Below are 15,447 nucleotides of genomic sequence, written 5' to 3'. Positions count from 1 at the left end.
ATTTATTTGTATTATATAAAATTTTATTATCTACAAAATAATATAAATATTTTATATATTTTATTGAGATATAATACTTAAACACATTTTTTAATTTTTTAATCATTAAATAACTAATATTTACTATCTAAATAAATATTCTCGTGCCCAAACAAAATACTTCAACAAAACTTCATCTTTGTTGGGACGAAGAGAATATTTGTTTTGGTTGCTTTAATTTATTTCTTTTGTAAAAAAAAAAATATTCTTATAAAAAATTATAAAAGAACATATTTGTTTGGGAGTTTGGATTTTAAATTGAGATTTGAATATTAAAAATTTTGAATTTGAATAGTTATAAGATGTGATATAAATAAGTATTGATGTGATATTTTGAATATAAAATTAATTTTTAGTATAATATAAAAAATGAAAAATAGATGTTTGATTTGATATTTTTTTGGGTAAAAAATGAGATCAACAGTGTATTTAAAATCCAATCTCCCAAACAAATATAAAAATTTATATTTTATTTAAATGATTATATAATTTTTTATTTGAAACATTAAATCAATCTTAAATTATTTCTAAAACATAAAAATAAAAAAAAAAATAAAAAATCCCCCCTAAAATTTGCAATCAAATTATGAATCTTGTTTAACTAGCAAGGTTGCTATTTATGGATGGCAATGGATCTGGGTAACTCGAGATCCGACCCGGATCCAACCAATTTACTTAGAGTTAGATCCAATTATTCGAGTATCGAGTCTGGATTTGGATCGGGTATAGTGTATTGTTATTGGCTCTTGGGTCTAAGGGTGGACCCTATTTCGATATGGATCCGATCCGAACCCGATTAATATATTAATATTATATCAATTATATATATGAAAAAATAATTTTTAATAATTAAAAATATATTTTTAGTTTAATTTATTAATTGTTATTATTTTATTATAATATTTTTTGAATAAAATACATCAATGTAATATATATCGGGTCCAAGTTCAATTTTGAATTAAATTTTAAGAATTATTAAAACAAATTCGAATTTGTCAGATCTATTAGGTCTTGTCAAATATTGTCAAGTCGAATCAGAGTAAAGTCGAATCAATTTCAAATTTTGAGTTCAACAAAAAATAATCATGTCAGGTCCAACTGGACCTGGCCCATTGTCATGGGATCCGGCCATTCTCATCGCTATAATAATATTGAATCCCACCATTCTACTTCAATGTTCAAAAAAAAAATAAAAATGGAGAGAGTTACAAGTGTTTAATTTAGGCCAAAATAAACGTGGAGCAAAGGAGGATATCCTTGGGGATTATGCCATTAGTGTGTGTATCTCTATCTGTATGTAAGAAAGAGACAAGCATATTCTCTTACACAACCTTTTCTCTCTCTCTTTTTTTTTTTTGGCACTAAAAAACTTATAAATGGCTACCATTTTTAGTCGATTTTAGACCTCGTGAGATGGCATGCAGAAGATCACTTGCTGCCTAGCTAGCTAGCTAGGCACGGTGGGGCATGGTCGAGACGGCTTCAACTAATCCCGTTGTTTTTACAGGGCAACTCTATACGATCCTTTGGCAATGCGTGTATCCAGTTTTCTTCTTTTAATTTTAATTTTCGATTGAAAGTGTATTTGGAAAATGGTTGTGGAGTTTGCTAAGTAATGAAAAATTTATTTGTTATATATGGTACATATATCGTGGCATTTATATATTTTTAACGCTATTGAGTTGATTTAATTTTGTTGATGCAATTTAATAAACTAATTTTAACGTTATGTCATTCTATTATTGATTTCTTATTTTTGTTTATGAAAACTTTTTTAAAAATATATTTTAATTTTTTCAAATTAAATATTGAGAGAATATACCATTTTTAACTTTTTAGGATCATATTGTATTTTTAGTAACATATCCTAAATTAGATTTGGTTTGGAAATTTTTTTTAGTAATGCACCTTAAATGAAAATACAAACAAAAAACATAAAATTGGTAGCATATATTGTAATAAAGAATTATAGCATTTGACATTCAATTCAAATACTCTTGAACAAACTCATCTCTTAACTGTGGGCGTAAAGGTCTTTAGTAAAATATCAAATTTAAGCAAAATCATATGTGGATTAACATTATTGAGAATTGTACTTTCAATTTTAAAAAAAAAGTTAATACCGTCGCGAATAGCTAACTATTATTTTGACTAACTGAAAAAGCTGTCTCAATTATTACATCCGGCAAATTGGATGAATTCACATAAATTAGTGAGCATAGTCAAGTACTGTTCTTAACCCCGTGTTTTATTTTACCAAAAATAAATAAATAAATAAATCCAACAATGCATATAATATTGTAGAAAACATATATACATCCAAAGTAGATACAAGAACGACAAAGTAACAAAATCGGTAAAAATGACCTGGTGGTATGGAATGGACATGTGCGACCTGACACCTCCAAGTCTTGACGGCGGAGATGGAGATAAGAGTAAAGTAATTGAATACAATAAATTATTATTATTATTTTATCAAAAATAAGAGATTGTTATTCTCATTTATTTTATTTATTTTTAATTGTTTGTATTTTTTTTATATTTTATATTATAATTTTTAAATAAGTAATTATTAAATAAAACAAAACATTTCTAACAAAAAAATTATAAATTACATTGTTTTAAAAAATATAATTGAAACAATTTACAAATATATATAATACTCCATATAATATTTATTAAAAACTTAACACATAAAAACAAAATATTAATTTGAGGTTAAACTGTTTTTTTAAGGACCCTTTATCATTTTAGTCCCGCAATGAAGCATGTCGCAAACTAGTTCCACAAGTGAAAAAAAAATTTTGTTTTAGTCCTTCGGCGCCGGAGACGCCCGCGTGGTTCGCCGGAGGCTATGTGTCCGTCATGTCATTTTATTTTATTTCATTTTTTTTAAATTTATTTTTAATTTTATTTGTTTTTTTTTAATTTTTTTTATTTGATCCAATTGAAAAAAATTAAAAAAAAATAAAAAAATTCACGTGTCCGCCAGGTGTCGCTGATTTGGCGGGACACACGTGTCTACACGTGGCTTCTGGCAAGCCACGCGAGCTTCTCCGGCACTGGAAGACTAAAACAACAAAAATTTTTCACTTGTAGAACTAATTTAAGACAGGCTCCACTTGCGGACTAAAATGATAAAGGCTCGGTTACGGGCCAAAAAACAAATAGCCTATGCAAATTAAAATTTAAATTCAAATTAAAATAAATAAACCTAAAATTAAAAAGAAAAAAAAAATTATGTAGTATTGAATTTTTGTCAAAAATATTTAACAATAATCTCCCTAAATCAAAACTAGAAAATTTTTAGGGTATATATATTTATGTCAAATATATGTATAGTATATAATAATATTATATAAAATTAATATGATTAAATTATTTAATTATGTTAAGAAAATCATAAAATTATTTTTTTCCTATTAAAAATATGAATTACAAAAGAAATCACGTGCATATATATAGAGTATGTACGTATTTCAAGGCAAGTATAAATATAGATTAATTTAAAATACATGTATGCATATTCTTATTTTCAGTTTGGATTATGACTTTTGGTGTTACTAGGTTTTAATATTTTCTCCCCAAATTGATAACCGTTCGCTTTCTTCCCTCCATAGATATACGTTGAAGAAGGTCCTGATAATCTTCGCGTTTGCTTTACTCTAGATTCACCCTCTTTTTTTGTCGATCCGGCCGCGTATTAATCACTCGCCGGCCCCTCTCAACGAACTTGTTTAATCGATGCCCCCAAGATAGCCAACTCTATTATCAAAGAAATTGGGGGGGCGATTTGGCGCCAGATTCCTGGAGGTGTGTAAAGAACCTCGGGAATCCCCCAGGTATGTTAAAAGTGTTGGTTTCTGAAACTATGGCTTTGTGGTTCTTGATTTGCTTCTGATTCAGCAGTTCTTCTTGAGCGTTGAATGCTGGGCGTTGGCTGTGGGGATTTTGATGTTGTCTATTGACTGGAATGTGTTGTTGTTGGAGTGAATGGATTTTTAGTTTTTTTTTTTTTTTCTCTTTTTTTTTTTCAGAAATAGTTTGTGAATTCTCACATGGAGTCTCTGTTAGGCTGATCGTTTCATGTTAGTGTATTTACTCACCTGCGGCGGTGCTGTGGTTTCTCATTACTAGTGTATTACAGAGCGTGTAGAATCAGGGTAGGTGCTTGGGAGTTAATGGACTAAGTATATCAGTGTTTATAATAATAATAACAATAATTATCGAACAAGTTCGTGTTAACTATAGCTTATAGCTGATTATTATGATGCTAATCTTTGATAAGTATAAGTGCTTTGCTTCTTTGTTATCATGGGATGAAAAGGGTTTTGGAATCTTTGGGTAATGTAATATGGTGCTGAATGTTTTTGTCTGACTATGGCTTTAATCATCTACTTACCATTAAGAGCTCTCCCGCCTTCTTCTCCCCACTTCAAATTTTGATTGCTTTTTTTTTTTAAGAAAAAAAAAACTTCTTGACTGTGTTGTTGGTCAAATGCGCATACAATAAAGGCTGGCATGCATGCATTTATTATAGCATATGGTTTTATTGTTTTGTTTGTGCTAAAGACAAAGCTTCCTTCTCGCCATTGTCAGGCAATGATAGGGATTAGCAAAAGCTGGTGCTTAATATTTACATTATTGAACATCTGAACAATAGATTGTTTTGTACTTACGAAGATGAGTCAACCCTCAATATTCTTGTTTAGAGTATGTCTATGTCTACACAATGTATGATTTTAAACATATTAAATTATACATAGATTCAAGTTCAACATTCCCTCTTAAGATTGCTAATTGATGACTTTAGGTTTTTCATAGTTACAAAAATCTTCATGTTGAGTTTCATCTCTTTGAGATTCTAATTGGTAGTGTAAATCAAAAGTATTTCATCGACTTGGTGATCTTTTATGTTCTTTATTATTGTTTGTAATTGTAACACCCCGGCTCATTCCCACCCTTTTTTGTGAGCCAATCATGTTATGTGATCTTAGACTAGCCCCATAGATCAACATGGATGTTTTCAACATGATTTGTCTTCATTTGCATGCACCCTGGGAAACTTTTTGGGTCACTGATCCTAAAATTGCTTTAGAGCAAGCATAATTAACTTTAGAGTTATTTCAAGTGGGCTTTTCAGTGGATTCTAAAAAACGAATGTATGCATTGTTGATATGAATAACTCAAAGTATTCTTAAACTCCACCCAAATATGGGTATCACACACTCCCCTACTTTAGATCTCAATGTCCTCCTTGAGTCCAACTAGGTCGCTCACTTGTTCATCCAGTTGTGGCATTGTTACAGATTGTCTCTGATACTAACTGCAGTATCTTGGCTCACTCCCACTCTCTCTTGGTGAGTCAAGCATGTCATATGGTCGTCTACTAGCTCTACTAATTAACATGAGTCATTTTAGTACATTTTGTCCTCATTCTCTAAAAGCAATGTGCACACTGGTGATATACGCAGTCTAATCAATCCTTTTGACCTCCACCCATATCTGGGGTTATTTATATGATGCTTTAACAAGTAGAATTTCTGTATCGTCACCTTCTTCCCATGTTCTTGTCCACAACAAGTATTCATCATACTTTTAACTTGTCATTCCTTTAACATCTTCGGATTCTTTTTCATTATTCCTCTCATCATCTCTTTTTCTATGTTATGTCCACCATTCATCCTTTTCTGCCATTATTTTCTCAGTTTTTTCAGACATTCTTGTCACTAATTTCCAACATATCTTCCATCTAAATATCACATGCTGGAAATGGAAAGAAGCAATTTCTGAAAGGAAGATGTAACGAGAGTAAGTAGATAAATATATAAATCTGAAAAGGAATAATATTGTAATATATAGAAATTTTTATTGAGTTTCTGACTTTAGATTTTGTTTGATAAGAGGAACATTCTCTGTATATAGTTTTTTAAACTGAAAACCATGCATGCAACCTCTTTCATATACATGCAAATATTTGAACTTCAACTAATGAAATATTCTTCCTATCTAATTTTACTTCAAACGCATGTATACATCATACGTGCTCACGTCCAGAAACATTCATCCCATGATTGATTTCTATTCCTCTGCTAAACATTGTACAGACATTAATAAGATATAAATATATTTACAATTTTAAACAATCAAAGTGCACACTATTAAACACCTTTTACTATTCATTAGAAAAAAGGTGAATTGAAACTTATGTTTCTCACACCATACTGTGAGCCATGTGCTATGGCACCGGAAATCTTATGATATGTCATAGACTATTACGGAGTAACATTTTAGTAATATATGGATCTGAATAAGAATTACTTTTTAGATAGTTGCTATAGACTTGGTGCAATATGTTTGTTTTCAAAATTGTTCAAAAAATCAAAGTTTATGTGTATTCTTGGACCATTTTTTATAAATATAATGAAGGAACCTGTGAAAGAAGGAAATTCTTCATACTCATAGAAACTTAGTTTTATCCGTTCTACTCTAATTCTACACTTGAGTTGAGGATTGTAGTAGTTCCAATGATGGTGTACAACTTACGTAATTACTGCGTTACCTACCTAACATGAAATGAATTTGGTAAATAAGAAATTTTGAATTGTATGAACTTGATTCTGTGTGAACATGGTAAGAATAAATGAAATCCTCAAGGGTATTTACTGAATATGATGTCAAAATATTCAATATGTATTCAAAATAAAAACATATAATATTTTTAATTTTATTTATTTATATAGCCCACCTATACACTAAAACTTTCACATGTAGATTTCAGATCCAAACTCTGCGCCGCTTCGTTTTCTCCGCCATATTTTCTCTGCTTTGGATTCTCCGCCTCGTTTTCTCCACTTTGGTTTCTCCGCCCCGTTTTATTCACTTTGTTGTCTCCGCCTCGTTCTTCACTTTGTTTTCTCCGCTTCATCTTCCGCTCATTTTTCCTCTTAGTTGTTCTCTGGTTCTTTGAAAGTTCATGCTGATCTTTGTCTTTCTTTTCTCAAAATAACAAGCTTTTGTTTCGGCACTTTGGATTAAGGTAAGATTCATGCTTTTCTGCGTTGGTGTTGTGGGAGAATGGTTTTCTCGCTTTGGTTTCTCTTGGTCAATGGAAATATCAGTATTTTCGATATAAAGAGAAAAGCACATGAATATTTTTGGGTAGCTTGATATCTTAGTGAATCCTTGAATTAAATCTGGTCGAATCCTGAATTTAGTGTGTACAGATTTGAGTTACTTTGATAGGTTTTTGGAAAAATCAGATCTAAAAAATTGCTAAATCGACTTATTGGTTACCAAATTGGAATTTAGATCTCACTTTTGTTCTTTTGTGTATATATATAGATATGTATACCGCTGTATTGTTTGTGTGTTTCGGTGTTTGGTTGTTCTTCTTCTTGGATCTACTGTGGATATGTCCAATATGCAGAAAGTTAACGAAAGTACATTCTATGCATTTCCGGTGAAATTTTGGTTGAGTAATATACCCAATGGTTGGTTGTTAATCTCTCCAACTCGTTGCAAGCTTCCATAGAAGCATCTGTTTAAACTTTGTTGTTTGCTGGGATTGTTTATGAACTCACTTGTGCTTGATTATCCGCACATCCTGATTTGTGTTGGACTTGCATAAAATGAGATCGAGAATCCAGGATCCTTGTTTCAGGAATGTTTGATGGGATTTTGTGTCCAATTATTTTCTTCCTTTAAGCCTGTGGATATACATTTCATCTCAAATAGTTTCTCTTTCTACTTTCAAGGCATTATGCTTCTTTTACCGTCTTCTGTCTTTCAAGATAACTGTAGTGTGGTTTTTTAAGCCAAGCAGCCATTGTTGTAATTAGATTATTTGCAATAGCATTAGTGTTAATCTCACTTGATGTACTTGTTGATTTATTATTGTTATGGTTTGCATAGTGCATTGCATGTTTTCATGGGAAAACAGACCAAAGCTAGATTAAATTGTCTTGATATCTGGAGTTCATTCTTGGTTGTAGGTACTGATGGATAACATCAAGAGCCAGGGTGTCACTAATGTTCAAGTAAGCAAGCAAAACGTCCAACTTTATCTTCTTAACTATTTTCATGGATACTCGAAGTTCGTGATTCACAAATATTTTGGAATGTATTTTTTGTCTAAGTTGTACCAGGACTCACACACACACACACGAGGAGTGCCACTGACTTTGATTTTCCATGTTATTTGAATTGTTTAGATATTGGAAGGTCTACTTTGGTGGCATTTAAATGATTCCTTTTCAAGCTTGATGGTGATGTGCAGATGATTATTTTGATAGTTGACATATACTTTTAACAATATACTCATAGCTCTGATTATGTCTTCATGCTTGTAACCAGTCACATTTTTATCAGTAGTAGTTTACACATCTATCATGCAAAAATAATCTTCTGATTTGGTTCATGTCATGCATAACCATGATGCTCCTTCTACTTCCTGTCTGATAGACTGATACTATTATGCACAGAAACTTAGTTATATACTAATCATGCAATAAGAGCACACTTCTAAAATTTCTTCACATATTTCTTATGCAATGAACAACTGTTGCTCTTTGGATATGCTAGTCATGCATGTCTGTGACTGCGTTGTTTGTATTCATTATGATGTCAAGACTCAAGAGTGAACTTTTTGGAAATTTCAGCTTAAGATTCACAAAGATCCAAGTTTGACAAACATATACAATGTTTCTTCTTATATTTGAAGCTTGTATGATAGATGCCAATTTTGTTGAAATGTTGTAGGACATGGATTTAGGTGAGATAGTGGTATCTTCCATTCGGCCAGGGATGAAGAGGGAGTTTGCAATGATGATGAAAACCCAATTGGAATTAGGAGGCCTTACTTCAGGTCGCAGGAGAGTTACCAGGTCCCTATATGCTTCTGGTGGTAATTCTAGCAAGGGTTCTGTGCCAAGTCATGGTAAATCTAATAAGAAAGTAAGGCAGTTGGGTTCTAATGAAGTGGAGAAGAATGAAGAAGAAACTTTGGATGCAGAGGATAATGGAAAATTGAAGGATGATGCTATTTCAGAAATGTCTACGTTTGCAGATGGGCTAGGAGAAGTAAGTGCTGAGGATAGGAGTGAGTTAGAGAAAGTGAGGGATGATTCTAAGGGGGGTGCTGCTCAACCTCTGTGTGCAGAAGACTTGCTGCCTCAGGCTGGGGATAGTGATAAAGAAGTTATTCAGGGAAGTGATTCGATAATTGGAGGGGAACTGTCTCATGACAGTGGCAGTGCAGGTACTTCAACAACCACCCCATTGAAGTTAGAAATGAAAATGTCCAAGAAGGTTGAGCTGAAAAGAACTCCAGCGAGGTTAAAGGATCTCCTTGAGACAGGGCTGCTTGAGGGTTTACATGTCTGTTATCGTGGTTCAAAGGTGAATATTTGATAATTAGTTTAGCTTCTGCTTTTGTTTTTATGTGATACATCTCAATACCTTTTTATTGAACATGCATAGGGGAAGAAACGGAAGGGGTCAGTGCTACATGGAATCATTCAGGGAACAGGGATATTGTGTGCGTGTGATGAATGCAAGGGAAGCACGGTATGGGCTTTGGGCATTTATAATTGCAATGGAATTGGGATGATTCAATGCTACTTACTGTTGGTTGTTACTGATGTAGGTTGTCACCCCCAATCAATTTGAATTGCATGCGGGGAGTGGAAATAAACGTCCACCAGAGTATATCATGTTGGACAATGGAAATAGTCTGAGAGATGTGCTGAATGCATGCAAAGCTGATTCATTAGACTCGCTGGAATCGGTAATCAGGAGTGCTATTGGTCGATCAGATCATACCAATGCCTTTTGTGTTAATTGTAAAGGTGGTATTTGCATCTAGGCTTTATTTTATGTATATATATAGATATAATGCAGTGCACATGCATTTTGACTAAGATTTGACAACAATTTTCTCTTGGCTTTTTGTGCTTCTAGAGTTGATTCCTAAGGCTGGCACAGGCAGACCGATGCTTTTATGTGATTCATGCATTCAATCAAAGGACCCTGATTCTGGTCATACTCAGATTACCCAGACTACTCTTAGGTAAATTCGCTAGCTTTGATTAAAGTCTACCAAACAATACTAATTCTAGATCTCTACATATCTTGCACTTCCATCCTGCTCCTTTCCTGCATTTGCACATCGGGAACCTTAACAGTAACGAATAAATTTAATGAAATCATATGAATTCAATAATTTGGATGATTGGGTATCATAGGAACCTCTTTCCAATAGATTTGAAAGTGAATGGGAATAAGCTAATTATGTCATGGAAAAAAATCTCAGTGAGGGTTGTATAACCCATGATTAGAGATTAATCTCAGTGGTCTCTAGGCATAACTTGAGTGAAGATATGAATTCCACATGTATCCAGATGCATAACTGATGCCATATGAAGAGTGAAACTTGTCCATTTAGTAGGTAAAACCTATGCAACAAAATATTTTTGTCCTGAAATGTAAATGGTAGAATTGAGGAATGATTTTGAAGCCAATCTTCTGAAGCTCACTAGCTTACTTGTCAATCAAAGGGAAATCAATAGATTTAGTCAATTGTTACTCATCAGAAGAGCAAAGCATGGTTTAAGAGACATGTGTCACTGAAGGGATTATCAAGTTCCTGGTTTGTCTATAGCCACGGATCTTCTGGGAGCTATATATATATATATATATATATACTATTAATCATTTTAACCTTTTTCAATGTGCACCAATCTCTGAACAATTAGGTCACCATTGGCTGATGTGTCTTCTTCCATTCCCTCTGGCTCTCAACCTGCCCTTCAAGAAAGTGATGAAACTTCTTCTGGTACTCAACCACAAATTAAACGCCAAGGGAAGATAACAAGGAAGTATGCTCTTTGTTTATACTATTTACTAGTAAACGTTAGATGCAATGTGATTCTGGAAGGTTTTATGTTGGCTTTATTATGTATCTTTTCTATTTGCAGGGATTTGAGGATGCATAAATCTGTTTTTGCAGAAAATGTGCTTCCTGGTGGCACTGTTTTGGCATATGTTTTGCATGGGAAGGTAATTTTCATTGATATCTTTGTATTATTGTAACTGCCTTTAGAAAGGTCAAGTCAGTTACATAATTCTGGAAATACTGTTGACCATTCCTTGTTCGAATGGATGTTCATTTTTTGTTACATTCTTGCAATGAAACAGATAAGGCTTAAAGGTTATAAGAGGGATACTGGTATTTTATGCACGTGCTGCGAAGAAGTGGTATTTTATCTTTTGATATTTATCAATCTTGTTGCAGCTTTGGTTAATATATATGTATTTATAGTTTGTCTTTACAATTATATTTCATACTATTCACCTTTAAATCAAATTGGTGGTGATTTTGACAACCACAACATTTATGAACAGATCAGCCCCTCATTGTTTGAGAACCATGCTGGTTTTTCTTCTCGAAGAAAACCGTGAGTATTGTCTATCTTTTAAATTTTGATGTTTCTTGTGATTTTTGGAACACTTTAATTGTTGTGATTGAATCTGAACTCTTGTTCTTTGCTTGCAATGTAAGTGCAATAACTTTTTATATGGTTTGCAGTTACATGAGTATATACACATCGAATGGAGTGTCTCTGCATCAGCTATCTGTTGCACTATCCAAACATCGAACAGCAGATCCAGATGAAAGTGATGACCTATGCTTTACATGCCAGGATGGTGGGGAATTACTTTGCTGTGATAATTGTCCGCGGGCATTTCACATTGGTGCGAATGTTTTTCATACTGTGTCAGCTTTCTTTGATCAAGTTTGTTGTATGCATTTTAATCCCTTCCCCCACTTTGCATATAATTGTCCCTGTGCAGAATGTGTTGGTCTTTCCTGTGTTCCTGAAGGAAAATGGTATTGCAAATATTGCCGTAACATGTTTGAAAAGGAGAAGAATGCGGAGCGTGATGCCAACGCAATAGCTGCTGGGAGAGTCCCTGGTGTTGATCCTATAGCAGAGATACATCAAAGGTGTATTCGTGTCATTGAGACACCGACGCCTGAACCTGACACAGAAGGATGTTGTACCATTTGCAGGTATCTGTTTTTCTTCATCTGTAACATGTGCTAATTTATTTTTGGATTATAGTGTAATCATTCTCACCTCTTCAATATTTTCCCCCTTGTAACTATTCTATTATTTCATGCAGGGGCAATGATTTTACGAAGTCAAAATTTGATGGCCACACAGTTATGATCTGTGATCAGGCATGTTGAAGCCAGTTTTCAAAATCTTGTTGTAATTTTCATTATTTCTGATGTCACAAGCTTGTAAATCATGTCCCTTCTTTGTGCAGTGTGAAAAAGAATATCATGTTAGATGCCTGAAGGAGCACAACATGGATGATTTGAAGGTTGTTATGATACAATTGTGTTTATGATTCTTAGTTTTCAAGTGTGTTGAATATTGTCCCACATTGGTAAATATGTGGGAACTCCCCTATATAAGTGAAGGGCCAATCCACCTATCACCAATTGGTTTTAGATTGGATGGCCGGATCTCTTCTTAACATGGTATCAGAGCAATGGTACCCATATTGGGTTTAGATCCTGAATGGATTTTCGAGATTATTATGTCGAGGGGGGAGTGTTGAATGTTGTCCCACATTGGTAAATATGTGGGAACTCCCCTACTATATAGGGGTGAACGGCCACTCCACCTATCACCAATTGGTTTTAGATTGGATGCCCGGACCCCTTCTTAACAAAGTGTTTTTGACAGGCAATTGTCACCTGTCTTCTAAACAATCTTGTGTATAAAATCTACAGGAATTGCCTGAACATGAATGGTTTTGTACCAAAGCATGCAACAATATGTATTCTGCACTTCAGAAGTTGGTTGACTCTGGTGAGCAGAGGCTTCCAGAGACTATTCTGAACAACCTGAAGGGGAAGATCGAGGCTCAAGATTCACAGCAGAATCCTGAGCTTGATGTAAAATGGAGGCTTCTAATTGGAAAGAAGTCTTCAGAAGAAACCAGGGCGTGGCTCTCTGGCGCTGTCAATATTTTTCAAGTGAGTGACTAATATACCACAGTTCCCTTTGTACATTTAATCTTATAGTTTTCGGTATACTTGTCTGCATACTACATTCCTCATAAGATTGGTAGCCACAGGATTATTTGTTGGTACATCAGTCAGCATCATGTGCGTAATTCGGGAGGATTGTAATTTTAGCTTCTAGAATTTGAATTTTCATTGGCCTTTACCTCCTGCAATGTCTTCTAAAATATTAAATTGTCAGCAGAATGCTTGTTTACGAAACCATCTTTTCAAATATTAATTTCTTGTTTATATCTGTAATTTTCTTCAGGACTGTTTTGATCCCATTACTGATTCAAGCCCTAAAAAGCGTGACCTTATTCCGGGCATGGTTTACGGGTAAAGCGTCGCAATATCTGGCACCTTCCCTATACAAGTTTCTTCATGCATTCAACATTTTGTGACCCATTTGTTTGTGACATGCAGGAGGACCTCCCAACTACATGATTTCAGTGGCATGTATACAGCTGTATTGATGGTCGAGTAAGAAAGATAAATCCACAATGCTGCATAGTGTCCACATGTAGACTTCTTCAATTTGTTCTGAGGTTGTGTCTTGTTTTTACAGCTCGGTGGTTGTTACTGCTGGAGTTTTTCGAGTATTTGGAGAGGAGGTTGCGGAACTTCCTTTGGTTGCGACTAATCCCAAGTTGCAAGGAAAGGTGAGACTTATTGACTTACATGTTTATTCTTCATGATAGAAAAGAATTATAATTTATTTGTTGTAAAGATTTTTGATTAAGATAAAAGACTTCAATCCCTTCTAGAGAATCTTAATTTATGTGATTGAGCTGCATGCATATTGTTTGGGGATTACCTCACTTAAACCGTATGTATTATTGCATTTTTGTTTTTATTTTTTCCGATACACTCCTCATGTGCAGGCGAGTTCATTTGATCGACTTTGTGGGCTCTAATACATGTCATCACTTCGCATAAAACTTCAATTTATGAAGAGATGCTCTATCTATATTTAGTACTAAATTTCTTCAATATATAATATACCCGAACCGCTCATTTTGCAGGGATACTTTCAAGCGCTCTACGCTTGTATTGAGGATGTTCTGTCATCCCTCAACGTGAAAGTGCTGGTCCTTCCTGCTGCCCATGATGCCGAAACCATGTGGAAAAACAAGTTTGGGTTCACAGAACTTCCAAAGCATGAGGTTTGATATTATATATATATATATCTCTTCTATTGGAAAATTCTTTCCTGATCATCATTTCTCAAATGCTGAATATGTTATTGGTTCTTTTGCAGTGGAAGCGATACAACCGGGGCAACAAATTGATGTTTTTTCAAGGGACCACAATTCTACATAGACCGGTTCCCGTGTCTCCCAACCCCGTTGTGCCGAGGGTTGTTGATGAGAGTTGATCAAGGTTTGAAAATGGCCTTCTTTTGCCCTCTTATTATTATATGGTCTTTGCTGTTTATCTCGGCTCTTCTGATAAAATAAATTTGAAATTGCACAGAAGACATACATACAAAAATCCTCAGGCTTGAGGTCCACATTTTTTGCTGTTTTGGAAATGCGGGAAAACGGTATTGGATTTGAATTGAATTCTTGGGGTTTTAATTCTTAAATCCCAGACCCGGACCCAGTGTAGAAATATTTACTTTTGTAAGAAATGTGTACTCTTGGTTGGAGTAGTACATTCTCAACTATTGTCGCGTTTTTGGGATATTCCGAAGACAGCTGTGGTGCTTCTAAAATTTATATGTTGGAACTATTTTGTTTGTTTTATTCACCTTTATGCTTCAATTTATGCTTTGGCCATATTTATTATGATATGATATGGAATCTGCAGGCGTTATTTTTTTTCGACCTAAAGCCTTTGGAGGGTTTAAATTCATAATTTCAGATCATGAATTTACACGCAGATCTTTCGTTGTTGGATCATATTTTATTATTAGAAAAATAATCTTAGCAGATTATATATATGTTTTTTCTTCTTTATTTTTTTATTATTATATGTTTTAATAGCTTAGGAATCTGAGGTCGTTACCCTCCGGGCGTGTGCTATGAGTAAACTTTCTATTGAACTTAATAGATTGCAAATTTTCGACAAGCAAATTACACTCATTTTCTTAAACTTGGATCGCATTTGTAGTATATAGGCAGATGGCCCACAAAGCTTACGGATATAGTTAGTGTTATGTGATTTTTTTTAGAGAGAAATGTAAAAAGAACAACATTTTATATTTAAAATAAATATTGTATGTGATTTTTTTTAAGAGAGAAATATAAAAAGAACAACGTATAAATTTAAATCCATTTTTGGCCGCACTTGAACATTATATTATAAATGTTCGATGATTCTTTTAC

At 33.7% G+C, this 15,447-nt stretch overlaps 1 protein-coding gene across 3 annotated transcripts; it reads left to right on the top strand.

The window, feature by feature from the left end:
• Window positions 1–3,568: 3,568 nt before the first annotated feature.
• Window positions 3,569–14,869, top strand: LOC127259898 (uncharacterized). 3 transcript variants are annotated; one of them, XM_051287519.1, is made up of 21 exons: window positions 3,569–3,881; window positions 8,034–8,078; window positions 8,800–9,438; window positions 9,520–9,606; window positions 9,686–9,887; window positions 10,000–10,108; window positions 10,794–10,916; window positions 11,016–11,097; window positions 11,236–11,295; window positions 11,443–11,495; window positions 11,627–11,793; window positions 11,893–12,112; window positions 12,226–12,283; window positions 12,373–12,429; window positions 12,845–13,090; window positions 13,389–13,456; window positions 13,544–13,600; window positions 13,686–13,779; window positions 14,143–14,283; window positions 14,379–14,500; window positions 14,597–14,869. In XM_051287519.1, the coding sequence occupies exons 2-20, from the start codon at window positions 8,040–8,042 to the stop codon at window positions 14,493–14,495; spliced, it is 2,619 nt and encodes an 872-aa protein (XP_051143476.1). In that variant the 5' UTR covers window positions 3,569–3,881; window positions 8,034–8,039; the 3' UTR covers window positions 14,496–14,500; window positions 14,597–14,869. The 3 variants fall into 3 exon arrangements, with proteins under 3 accessions (XP_051143476.1, XP_051143474.1, XP_051143475.1); XM_051287517.1 differs by having other exon boundaries at window positions 3,570–3,881; window positions 14,594–14,869; XM_051287518.1 differs by lacking the exon at window positions 3,569–3,881 and adding an exon at window positions 6,857–7,078 and having other exon boundaries at window positions 14,594–14,869.
• Window positions 14,870–15,447: the final 578 nt, after the last annotated feature.

The sequence above is a fragment of the Andrographis paniculata genome, unplaced genomic scaffold (assembly GCF_009805555.1).
Source record: "Andrographis paniculata isolate CXL003 unplaced genomic scaffold, ASM980555v1 Contig60END, whole genome shotgun sequence".
Taxonomy (NCBI): Eukaryota; Viridiplantae; Streptophyta; class Magnoliopsida; order Lamiales; family Acanthaceae; genus Andrographis; species Andrographis paniculata.
This window is presented reverse-complemented; position numbering and strand designations above follow the sequence as displayed.

What these genes read in the sequence shown, in the direction of transcription:
- LOC127259898 (XM_051287519.1), top strand. Translation starts at nt 8,040, where the DNA reads ATGGATAACATCAAGAGCCAGGGTGTCACTAATGTTCAA. An exon ending in TTTTCTTCTCGAAGAAAACC is followed by an intron (nt 11,496 to 11,626) that starts GTGAGTATTGTC and finishes TATGGTTTGCAG; the next exon opens with TTACATGAGTATATACACAT. An exon ending in CAGTTATGATCTGTGATCAG is followed by an intron (nt 12,284 to 12,372) that starts GCATGTTGAAGC and finishes TTCTTTGTGCAG; the next exon opens with TGTGAAAAAGAATATCATGT.